The 12,789-nt window shown below is 34.1% G+C and overlaps 2 protein-coding genes across 2 annotated transcripts; both read left to right on the forward strand.

The window, feature by feature from the left end:
• The first annotated feature begins 1,265 nt into the window (after positions 1-1,265).
• Positions 1,266-4,981, forward strand: LOC111894646 (BTB/POZ domain-containing protein POB1). Its single transcript, XM_023890738.3, has 6 exons — positions 1,266-1,681; positions 2,354-2,485; positions 2,572-2,693; positions 2,774-2,837; positions 2,920-3,199; positions 3,863-4,981. The coding sequence occupies exons 1-6, from the start codon at positions 1,426-1,428 to the stop codon at positions 4,674-4,676; spliced, it is 1,668 nt and encodes a 555-aa protein (XP_023746506.1). The 5' UTR covers positions 1,266-1,425; the 3' UTR covers positions 4,677-4,981.
• Positions 4,982-10,719: 5,738 nt separating this feature from the next.
• Positions 10,720-11,754, forward strand: LOC111894592 (eukaryotic translation initiation factor 1A). Its single transcript, XM_023890669.3, has 2 exons — positions 10,720-11,240; positions 11,532-11,754. The coding sequence occupies exon 1, from the start codon at positions 10,802-10,804 to the stop codon at positions 11,237-11,239; it is 438 nt and encodes a 145-aa protein (XP_023746437.1). The 5' UTR covers positions 10,720-10,801; the 3' UTR covers position 11,240; positions 11,532-11,754.
• The last annotated feature ends 1,035 nt before the right edge of the window (positions 11,755-12,789 follow it).

Consider the following 12,789-nt stretch of genomic DNA (forward strand, 5'->3'; position numbering starts at 1 on the left):
TAGTTCTGTCGGAATAGAATCAGGAATTTCAATTATGTTGGAATGGAATCATGATATTTCATCACTGATTTGTGCATTTTCTACAATTCCTGGTTATGGATTTTGGTTCAATTCATAGGTCTTCAGATCTATACAAAAGACTTTAGTTTTTTATTTTTCATTTGCTAATGTATTATTGAGTTTTAAACTACAATTGGAGTTTGTCTCACATATGCTTGAAGAACGGACTGCAAAATTGAAAGTGATTCTCAACAATAATATTCTTTTAGAATGTATTAGTTTATTTTATTAAATTTTGATGTTTTTTTTTTTTTTTTTTTTTTTTTTTTTTTTTTTTTTTAATTTTTAACCATTCTTAGTTTTATTCTTTAACAATAAATGTAATTGTTAGCAATTGTTACCCATATTCTTTAAGAATTAGTGTAATTTTTGTTTTTATTTTTCAGTTGATGGTTCAAGAATTTGTTATTTTTCAAGAAGTTCATTCTGTCAAAATATGTATTCTGTCAGAATATATATTCTTTTATGGTTCAAGAATGTTTGAAGATACTCATAAACATATTCTGTTAGAATGTCCCGAAATAAAAGAATTATTATCTATTAAAATCCTATTTCTAAAATTAAGAGAATTAATAACCCCTAAAAATCCGAAATTTCCTTTTTAAAATGTAGTTTAATTGACTAAAAAACCCTTATACTAAAATTTATGTGATTATATAGTACATGATATCACATAGTACTATTATAGACTCTCAACTCATGATCATTCATTCTATTCATCTATTGGTCGAGAATTATCCTTACGATCACACAACACATGTGAAGAAAAAATATTCTTTTATTGAAAATTTTTAAATTCTTTACAATCGTAATTATGATTTCGACATTTTAGTTATCATCGTACAACGACTGAAAAATTAAATTGACCGATTCGCATGTCCAAAACGACTCATTTAGGACAAACAATTAATTAAATAAACCCAAAAATATTGGTCAAAAACTTATATATATTGTAAATATATGTGTTATTTTTCTTAATATTCCAATTCATAATACTCGGGATTGATTATTGAAGCAAATACTAGTTGTAATGCTAATTACTATTGAAAATATAGATTTGGAAGCCGCGGATGTAAATACGTTAGATTTTGAAAATATTATATATATATATATATATATATATATATATATATATATATATATATATATATATATATATATATATATATATATATATATATATATTTTATTTTTTTTCATTATTACTCCATTATTTTATAACCAAAACTTGTCCTCTCTCGTTTAAAGAACAGCACCTTTGACGAGCTCATCACCGTACGTCTTTCATTTTTCATCTTCCTCAGCTCACCAATTAGGGTTTTCAAATCTCTCGATTTCCCCAATCTTTCCAGATTACTACACGCCATGAGAGATTCGAATTTGGATCTGTTCGATCCCAGGACTGCTGTTATGGACTCTTCTGACTATACTATCGAAGTCGGTCGTGGTGACGGCGACTTCGGTTTTGCCTTCAACGATAGCAATTTCTCCGATCGTATTCTGCGTATAGAAATCATTTCAGAATCGACAGAGGCTAGGCCTGATGGCGAAGGTTGCACTAGTCTAGCCGATTGGGCTAGAAATCGGAAACGCCGGAGAGAAGATATCAAAAGAGATAATGGTAATCCGCTCCTTTTCTTGAAAGTCTTAAAACAGCAGGTCGATGTGTGTTCGTGTGTGTATATCCGTCGTATGTTTTTCATGATATACATGATTTAGAGAATTGTTTATGAAATTAGGATAGCGTTATAAGATGTCAAGAAAATGATGATCATTTTATGAAATCCATATCATCAGCTGGGAAGATTACCTACTGTATTCTGTGGTCATGGATTAAGTTGGGAAGATTTTGTTCTGGCGAACGGAATTTAGTTACATTCTGTCTACTGGAAAGTGAGTTAGACTCGTACATGTTTCTTATTTGTTCAAGAATGTGTGTTGACGTTTTCAAGAAACACTAAACTGGTTGCAAACTGACAGAAAACTTGTTGGCCTTGAATAATTTGAGAAACCTGTCTATTCCTTCCTACTTTTGTCTGTGTACAGTTTTTTCTTATATGTAATTTAGTTAAGTTAGAGATGACATGAATACTTTGCTGGGGTACAATCAAACTTAAAAAGAATTAATGGAGCAAGCTATTACCAAGTTAGATCTCTTAGATTGATCCTTGAGCTGTTGGCTAAATATGCATACGATGGAGTTCACTTGCTGAATGAGGCTTTGGGGCACATTATCATTGACTTTATTACAAGAATTAACATGACTACACTGACATTGCAAATGACTTTCCAGCTTTCACAGCTCTAGACATGGCTGCCGGTCCAGAGGAACAGATTCTGAATCAGCCTGATAACATTCCTGATGATGCAGACACTGAAAACCAGGACGAGGAGACAGCAGCAATGATCGAGGAACCACCATCAGGTATCATGGTGATTTTTTTTTTTACTTCTGTTATGGATAATTGTTATTCATGCCAGAATCAATGATTCTTCCGTTTTGTTTAATAGGAGATGAAGGTGCAAACGACAATGATTCAAACTGGAGCATGGAGTGCTCAACCGTTCTGAGAGTAAAAACTTTACATATCAGCTCCCCAATTTTGGCTGCAAAAAGTCCATTTTTTTACAAGGTAAAAAACCTCAACAGCCAAATGAGTGTAGTTTATCTGGCTTTGGAATTCTTCACATTTCCCATTTACCTTCAATGCAGCTCTTTTCTAATGGGATGAGGGAGTCGGAACAACGACACGTAACTTTGCGAATCAATGCCTCTGGTACATATCTCTCTCACTGATCTGCTTATGGTTTTTTTTTTTTTTTTTTTTTTAATTGTTACTACTTTTCTTTTTGGAACAGAGGAAGCTGCACTTATGGAACTACTCAACTTTATGTACAGCAATACTTTGACAGTAACAACTGCTCCCGCTTTGTTGGATGTTTTAATGGCTGCTGATAAGTTTGAGGTGGCTTCATGCATGAGGTATTGCAGCCGTTCACTGAGAAATCTTCCTATGACACCTGAATCGGCTCTTCTCTACCTCGATCTTCCATCTAGTGTTCTAATGGCTGAAGCAGTTCAACCATTGACTGATGCAGCCAAACAGTTCCTTGCTGTTCGTTACAAAGACATAACCAAGTAAGCTTTTTTTCTTGAATTGGTAAATAAACTCACACACCATGCCACTCAAAAGAATTGCAACTTGCAGCTTGAATGTTGGTATGAATTATGAAGGTTTTTTTTTTCACTTTTCAGTTGTGGTTATCTAAGTGTAGGGTTGAATGCAAGAAACAGCAACATACTTTTAATAGTTTTCTTATTCATAATGGAATGAAAGTAGGATGCCATATGACAAACAAGTAATGAAAGTATGTTGCTATTTTGTTGCATTTACCAATGGAATTGCAATTGGGAATGGTTGCCAAATGAATGGAATTCAGTTCTGTCAAAGCCCTTGGAATAGGGTGGAAGGACTTGAACCCTTTTTTTATTAAACTAGGAATGTACCCTGACTAAAAATGAAAATTTCAAAATGTTTTATTTAAAGTAAACAATATATATATATATATATATATATATATATATATATATATATATATATATATAATTATAAAATAATCTATTTTTTATCATCAAATTGAATTTCATTTCCACCCAACCAAACACTTGTGACTTGACATATTATGAATCCTTCAGCTTACAGTCTTCCCAGAAACACATAACATGGGTTTTATTCTTTTATGGATATTGTTTAAAAAAAAAAAAAAAAACTAAGGTAGAAAAATGATATGTGTATATCAGGTTCCAAGACGAGGTTCTGAACCTACCTCTGGCGGGAGTGGAAGCGATCCTATCAAGCGACGATCTGCAAGTGGCATCAGAAGATGCGGTTTACGATTTCGTCCTCAAGTGGTCCCGCATCCAATACCCAAAAGTGGAAGAACGGCGCGAAATCCTGGGCACACGTCTGGCCCAGTTCATCCGGTTCCCGTACATGACGTGTCGAAAGCTGCGTAAAGTGATGGGCTGCAACGACTTCGAGCACGAGTTCGCCCAGAAAGTGGTGGTGGAAGCCCTCTTCTTCAAAGCGGAAGCACCGCACCGGCAACGGACCCTGGCCGCGGATGAAACCCCAAACCCGAACCGGCGGTTTGTGGAGCGCGCGTACAAGTACCGACCGGTGAAGGTGGTGGAGTTTGAGCTGCCACGTCAGCAGTGCGTGGTGTACCTTGACCTGAAAAGGGAAGAGTGCGGGAACCTGTTTCCTTCGGGGAGGGTTTACTCGCAGGCGTTCCATCTAGGGGGGCAAGGGTTTTTCCTGTCGGCACACTGTAACATGGACCAGCAGAGCTCGTTTCATTGTTTTGGTTTGTTCCTAGGGATGCAGGAGAAGGGGTCGGTTACGTTTGCGGTGGATTACGAGTTTGCTGCCCGCTCGAAGCCGACCGAGGAGTACATCAGCAAATACAAAGGGAATTATACCTTTACGGGCGGGAAGGCCGTCGGGTATCGCAACCTCTTTGCCATTCCCTGGACTTCCTTTATGGCTGACGATTCTCTTTACTTCATCAATGGGATTCTTCATCTCAGAGCCGAGCTTACCATCCGTCATTGAAACCTTACCTTACCTTTTAAGACCTACCTACTAATTAAAAAAAATCTTCCTGTAAAGAAACTGGTTGCTACTTGGATTTCAATCTCTCTTGTTTTTTTGAAAAATCTCTCTCTCTCTCTCTCTCTTGCCTTTTACTTTTTTCCTTTGTGAAATGACGTGGCGTATGCGTATGTATGTTATTTTTAAGCAAATTTGATTGTTTTGACTTTTGTTGTCATCATCATCAAAGATCACATGATGTATATGTGCAATGAATACCCTTCTTTGTTTGGGAAAAAAATCAACCCGTTACTATTCACTATCAATTGTGCAAACAACACAAGGTCAGATCGTATATTCTGCAGATTTTTATCACCTTCTACCATTTCTCATTCAAAGGATTACCATCCAAAAACTTTTTGTAATCAACAGTCTTTTTTGTCTGCTATATCAGGCAACACATTTGTCACACCTCTTCTAAAATTTCCCTTAGTTGTAGGGGTGGTCTGCTAATTGCTGACTTTTTTCTTTTATATAAAAACTGATACATTAGTTTATATAAAACTAATTTTTTTTTTATTAAAATTAAAAAGACAAATACACTTGAAATTAAATAACACAGATTATAATACAACACAAGACACTTGAAATTAAAACATAGGAACACTGAAACAAAACTTAAAATCAAAATAACATACAAGACATTTTCATTTGACATATTGACGTTATTTGTCGGACCTTCACACAACTTCCCAAAACTCTACAAACCGGAAGGGTTTTTTACTTTTTGCACGGAAAGTTTGAAGAACATTGGCTAACAACATTCTATCATTTTCATCATATAATGAATTGCGTCTCATCCTATGAAACATAGTGTTAAATTATATTGCTACTGCGTTTGTTTTTCTCCATTTGACGAAAAGTTGATATTTCTCTTCACCTACTTTGTAGTTGTATTGTTGAGTGATTCTAAGAAGACCCATCTACGAAGTTGATATCTTCATCCGTGTTCCAAAGACGAGCCATTTGAGGGATGAAGAAAGGTTTGAAGGTGGTGGGAAATAAAGAAAGTTAGGAGAGATGAATGAAGAAGGTTTGAATGTGGTGGGAAATAAAGAAAGTTGTTGGTGGTTATAACAGTTGATGAATGGTTTAAAATGTAAAATTTTGATAAAAAAAATGGTTATATTTTGCAAAATGGGTTATGTTTTCAAATTGTTGATCATCTTCAATGGTTGTACTGATATTGTTTGATTGTAACGTCAAACATTTCTCATCCGCATCTCTTACCTTAGCCAAAGTGCCAAACCCATCTCTTTCTTGTATCTTTGAAGCCCATGGCTGCTACCATATGTTTGAACGCCACCAACAAACAACGTTGCAATCATCTTCTATCACTACTTACAAACCTAGATCTAGGAAGAAAAAAATGTAAATAATACAAAATGTTTGGGTGTTTTAATTGGAAAATCAAGATTAACGACTTGGGTCCACCGCACTATGTAACATATATCATTATGTTATGTTCTATAGATTAGTTGGGTAGATCTGTCTTTTGTTTTTATTCAATATTTTTTTTTAACTTTTGCTTTATTTCAAAGATAAAGTTGGTTTTGGTTTTGGTTTTAACTTCGGTTTTTAGAAGTTTAGAAACCGCACCGTTCGGTTTTTGTGGGTTTTTTTTCTGTCACATCCCATTAACGCGGAAACACGAAGGGTGACATGCTAAGGTCTCATAAGATAAGGTACATATGATTACCAACCATAATAACTGAGAATTTTAAGTTTACATCATGTTCGAAATAAAATTACATTTTAGTTCCCTAGTACAAAGTCTAATACATAACAAAAGAAACATCAGGTGCAAATTCTTGTTGATGTCTAATTTAGATCACTGACCGTTCCCTGAAAAGCATGCAAAAATGAGGGTCAACTATAAAATAGTTGGTGAGTTCACAGGTTTATATAGGTACATCATTTCAGTAAGAAAATATAGATTTGTTCACAAAAGTTCAAACTCAAAATGAATGTTGAATGCCAAAGCACTCCGTTCATAACCAAGCCTAATGACCGTTCTTGTCCCATTCCATCATGTCCATGGTTGCCATGATGTCAGTTCACGGAAATATGCACTCACGGTTCTGGGTGAGTGGGGGCTGTCTACCCCAAATAGCGCTATCCATAAGACCGTCGGCTCGAAATACGAGTTAATAGGTTGTAGTTCGGTTCTCCGGGGACTTAATCATACAAGTTCATAACACTAAATTCATAGTACAAGTTCATAATACAAGGTTCATACAACAAAGTTCATATCATATAGTTCATAAAATAATGTTCATAGAAATTGTAGCATGCTTTCCACCCCAAAACATTAAAAACGTAAAATAGGGGTTGTGAATACTCACTAGGGAGAGTTTGCGGTTCGAGCTTCGTGGTTCGGTGTTGTAGAGATCGATTTCTACTAGTGTCCTATGGAACAAATAGTTTCTAGTGAGATACAATTCACTAATCCATTATATAATAACTATCTATCCAACTAGTAGTGTCGTAAAAGTGCCCAAAGTGTGTATGATTCATTATCGGTATTATCGAATTCATGGTGCCTTGTGTTCAGAAATCTATAAAGGCATGAAAATGAACTCCAAAATTTTTAAAAAATTATATTCTAGTTCTAACAAAGGTAATGAGTGTCTTGAAATTTTATAGGAATTTTTGAAGGCCATTAGTTATTTATTTGCAATTTATGTCTAAATAATAGGAAAAATTCTAAATAAATAGAAAGCAGTTCCAAAAATTCCCAATTTAATTTCCAGAGGTTCTTACAATGTTATCAAGTAGAGAAAAATATTGGTTTGTGCTCTTGAGCCTTAAGACCCGGTTTTGTAAATTCATGCCCTAATTAAATGAAAAATATGAATAAAATACCAAATTGTGACCAAATTGTATGAAAATTTAGGTGGAATAAAAATTTTGTACTTAAATAAGCTCTGTAATTTTTCATATGTTTATCTCATCTGTAACTATTTATTTTGAATTTTTGGCCATTAAATCCTTATTTTTGTAGAAAAATAAAGATTATGTTCTAGCACTTGGGGTTTTATAGAACATCTCTTGAAACCATGAGCTAACATAAAACAATTTGGTTAAAAATTATTTTGGAGCTAAATGGGGTATTCAACCCCAACAAGTTTAGAAATGTAGCACTAACTAGCGCATGAGTTCCAAATGTAGCTGGAAGTTCAACAATTTTTTTACAAATTTATATAATGTTTTTGTTCATGAAACTTTAGGTCTTCTGATAAAGATGTATTAAGTTTCTAAAATAATTTTCTCCAGATTTATTGTGGAGTTTAAGGGTCTTAATCATGTAGTGCAAAACTAGTGATCACAGAAAAAGTGTTGCTTGCGCAACTGTTTTGTAAAAATCGTCAAAAATCATATTTCTAATGTTTTACAGTAAGGCCAACTGGGTTTCAAATTTAACACATGAAACTAGTCCTCAGAAAAAGAATATCGTAATTTGGTCAAGAAATGAGTGATTTATTCCCTTTAAAAGTTGAGTAAACAAATCTGAGAGAATGTTGAAGAGTAAAACTCATGAAAACATCGTTCAAACTTCTATTTTACCTAATGATATCATTTTCTTTTTCTTAGATTGAGATATAAAAACACTATATTAAAGATATTCTGTAGAAATACTTGTTTCTAACCATTTGATCTTACATGCAACCAAGCTAGACGTGACTAAACTTTTGAAAAATCGGTTTTTGGTGCTAGATAAGGCTTGCATGTGTTCACCTTTGCTCTTGACTTTGATTTGATCATGGATCAACACCATTTACAGAACATGCAACATGTTTTTGGTGTTTATCTACAAACATCAAGATCAAACAAAGGTTCTTTGCAAGAATATGCCTTAGAAATCGAAAATTTGAAGGATAAAGGGAGTAGAACTTGTAAAATTTGTTATGGATCTTCAACAGGTGTATGATAAGAACCTACCCTTTGATATGAAGCTTCAAGAACACCCAAAATAAGGCTGAAAATTCGTGGTTGATGGGCTGATTTTTAGAGAGAGAAAGTGAGGTTTCTAGAGAGAAAGAACAGAGAAATTGAGATTCTGTCTCTCTGGATAGACCATCTCTCTTTGGGTCTATACTTCATTAAAATCGCCCACAAAACTCCAGAAATGTTGTTTAACATCTGAAAAATGAATTGGAAAAATCTCTCCCACAAAAATGCCTCTAAGGTCGGTTTTTCCCTCTCATATTGACATGCAAAATCTGACCTCGGGATTTTGCATAAATGAATAATAATGAGTGAGAGAGAGAGAGAAAGAAAAGGAATGGAATAGCCTATGAACGAATTAGGGGAAGAGAGAAGGGATTAAAGGTTTGTTAAAAAAGTGGTGAACTTTATAAATATGGCCCCATTTCAAATTTAATAAAAATTATCTTTTGTTTTTATAAAAGTTCTAAATATATTATATAAACTTCCAAGAGTTTATTTCTTGGTTTTCATTCAAGTACTTTTTTTTTTAAATAGATTCATAGACTTTCATTTTAATTTATAATTGTAGGAAAAAATTATTTTGTGATTTAAATTTTCTAAAAAAAATCAAATATATAGTTCATGTAAACAGAATAAGGGTTCATAATATAAGAACGTAGGATTAGACAATCCTTAAATTATACTTTTGATTCATAAATGAAATTATGAATTGGATGAACATTGTCTCAAATTTGTAATTAGTTATTATTATGATTTAATTTTGTTCATATGTGCTTAGAATACTTAACCTTGTTAAACATTTTATTGTTCCAATATGGAAATTTTGGGTTGATAGCATACCCTTGAGTTGTGATCTACCGAACATAGTTTTGTGTTTAGACTTAACGTTGAACTTTGACACTTTACCACATAGTTGGTTCATTCACATGTCAATGTGATTGTTCCATACAAGCTAAGGTACACTAATTGTTCCGAAAGATTTATTAAGTCGCGGACCTAGTTCAACTTGTAACTCTAAAGAAAAGGTAAGTGCACAAAAGGAAATTGTAAGGTTCTAGATGAGTCCTAACCTGAGTTTTGACAGTTGTTACATTTTCGGTTCGGTTTCTTTGCGGTTTTTTGTGAGTTTTTTATTTGGTTTTTGTTTTTCCTTTTTGCTAAAACTCAAGTAACTCAACGAGTTACTTTGACTCGGATAAGAAGTGTTAATCATTTTTTGAGAAACTTTATGTAGAGATGAAGAGCACCAAATTTTTCATTCCCAACAATGTGCGACTCCTCAAAGATGTGGGTTAAAAACCATAGACTTGACTCTCTTATATGAAAGCTGAGAATGGTGAAGGTTCTATCTCAAATGCGATGGGGGATACTCTTATAAGGTTGACAAAATTAAAGCCCAAACCGATACAACCACCTCTTGGTTTGAAATCAAATTACATAACCACTCATCCAACATGCTTCTAATGCTTAAATATAATACAAATTAAATATAATATTTGTTTCACAGGTATATATAATAATATTAATTGTCATGAGTTCATCGTTCTTATAAATATCAAGACTTAATATATATATTCGGTGCGGTTCGGTTTTTTGCGGTTTTTGCAAGATTAGAAACCGCACCGCCCCGAACATTTTCAGTTTTTGCAAAACTAAAAACCACACCGTCGGTTTTCATTCCTGTTTCGGTTTTGGTTTATCCGTTTTTTCGGTTTGGTTTTTGCTCACCCCTATTTTTAGGACTATGAAATTTTTAAGTTTATTTTTTTCTTTCTTTTTTGTGTAATGATATTTTAACTTTTTTTAATGTTATGGTTAATCCAAAATTTAATTAAATTGTATGTTTTCATTCTTTTTTTTTGTAAAATAATCTAACATGAAAAAAAAAAAAAAAAAAAAAAAAAAAAAAAAAAAAAAAAAATGACATGGTGTTCTAACTAGTTTTCTCTTTTCAGATCACTAGTCATCCACAAATAACTTTTCACGTTTGCTTTGCTTACACGCCACGTAATCACGTATATGCGGCCTCATCGGCTATATATACCTACTAAAACACGCAGATACCTTTACCTTTAATAAATCAGATCAAAAAAGCTAGGGTTTTATCGAACGCAGATACCAAATCCACCGCCATCATGCCGAAGAACAAGGGAAAGGGAGGCAAAAACCGCAAGAGAGGAAAGAACGAAGCCGATGACGAGAAGCGTGAGCTTGTATTCAAGGAAGACGGTCAGGAGTATGCTCAGGTGCTCCGTATGCTAGGAAACGGCCGTTGTGAGTCCATGTGTATTGACGGCACTAAGCGTCTCAGCCATATCCGTGGTAAGATGCACAAGAAGGTCTGGATCGCAGCTGGAGATATCATCCTTGTTGGGCTTCGTGATTACCAGGACGATAAGGCGGATGTCATCCTTAAGTATATGCCGGATGAGGCAAGGTTGTTGAAGGCGTACGGTGAGTTGCCGGAGAATATAAGGCTTAATGAGGGTATTGTTGGTGGACTTGACGACGAAGAGGATGGCGCTGGTGATGATTATATCGAGTTTGAAGACGAAGATATCGACAAAATCTAGGGTTTGTAATTCATCCGTTTCTCTTCCGATACGAATTCCAGTTTTTGCATTGATTATTGAGACTGCTTAAATAGGATGTTTTTAATGATCCCCTTTCGATCTGAATCCCATGTCTGTCTGTGAGGTCTCTGTATTTACAGAAATTTTCTACACAACAAAATTAAAATTAAATACAAGCTCAGATAAAAATACAACTTTTTGCTACAAAATTAATTTCTCAATCTCAACAGTTGATGCCTAATTTATTTACACAAAATATTGTTGTCTAATTTTTGAATTCTGGCTTCCGCAGTTTTTCAAATTGTGATGGAATGAACAAAATTGAGTCTGAGGGGAGTTGGGAAAAATTGATGGTTTGTGAGAAAAGATTTAAGTTTTGTTGAAGATTATATGGAACGTTTCTTTCTCTTTTGTAACGCTACTTTAAATGGGCAATTCTATGCCTTGTGATGTGAGTTGGTTGTGGAGCAATCTTAGTGATTATAAACTCTATGTGAAAATCATAGTTTTCTGAATGTTGAAGCATTTTGACATTAAATTCTCAGATGCTTTCTCTTAAAATGACTAGTATTATGTTTTAATTTGTTATAAAAGCAACCAGAGTGGATCTAATTTTTTTGAAGACTTGTTTTGATCCCAATTAAGCGTGTTCTCTTGTTCCTTCCTTCTATCTCTCTTTCTCTTATTGTTTCAAGCAGACGTAATAAGCATATGATATGAGTGGGTGGTCTCTTTCTTGAAAGCATGTCTGTTAAAACAATTGTGTGTGACTAGCTTTCTGATTCTATATCATTTTGCAACAACCAAATTATCTCAACACTACCAACTAGTCTAGCCCATGTATAAAGTTTCCCGCAAGATCAAATATATATATGCCTATTAGAAAAGTGACAGTCAACACAAACATTATCTTCACATCCCTTCTACCACATTACAAATCTTTCTTTAGAAACATTATCATCATTGCTTATATTTATTTACTTTACTTTTATTTCATTAAATGAGAAAAAAAAAACATATTTTTCGAAGAGATGATATCAGTGGTTTGTTTCCCTCAAGTCTTCTCGCAATTTTGACCAGCCAATCAAAAGCCTCGTCTTTGTTTGTGAAACACGCCAAGCCACAAGGCACCTATGTCTGGTTGGGGTGGTGCCACGTCGATGTTCACACGTGCCATATAGTAGCTTGAGAGTTGCCAAGTCTTTTTGCGAAAATTTAACATAAAAAAAAAACATATTTTTCTCCACTTTGCAAGGAGGACTATGAATTTGATTTCTTATCAGTAAGTATGATAAGAAATGGAAATGGGTTTGTAGTCACCAACTTTGCCAGGAGCATCATTAAAATTCTTGATAGCAAAAAATTGTTTCACAGCTTGACAAAAATCATCACCAACAACAGACGACATAGCTTAGCAGAGTACCCAGGAGCCTTGTCATCTATCTTCATTTGTGACAATCTTAAACTTTTTAACAAAAGGACTGGATTTGGAAGATGAATAGCAGAGTAAGGCTCTTCAGATCCAAGGAAAAGCTTAAACTACTTAACAA

The sequence above is a fragment of the Lactuca sativa genome, chromosome 7, assembly GCF_002870075.4.
Source record: "Lactuca sativa cultivar Salinas chromosome 7, Lsat_Salinas_v11, whole genome shotgun sequence".
Classification (NCBI taxonomy): domain Eukaryota; kingdom Viridiplantae; phylum Streptophyta; class Magnoliopsida; order Asterales; family Asteraceae; genus Lactuca; species Lactuca sativa.

Excerpts from the sequence above, each read along its gene's own strand:
- LOC111894646 (XM_023890738.3), top strand. The coding sequence starts at position 1,426 with ATGAGAGATTCGAATTTGGATCTGTTCGATCCCAGGACTGCTGTTATG. Across the intron at positions 2,694-2,773 it reads AAAGTCCATTTTTTTACAAG|CTCTTTTCTAATGGGATGAG; the intron begins GTAAAAAACCTC and ends CCTTCAATGCAG. Across the intron at positions 2,838-2,919 it reads TTTGCGAATCAATGCCTCTG|AGGAAGCTGCACTTATGGAA; the intron begins GTACATATCTCT and ends TTTTTGGAACAG.
- LOC111894592 (XM_023890669.3), top strand. The coding sequence starts at position 10,802 with ATGCCGAAGAACAAGGGAAAGGGAGGCAAAAACCGCAAGAGAGGAAAG.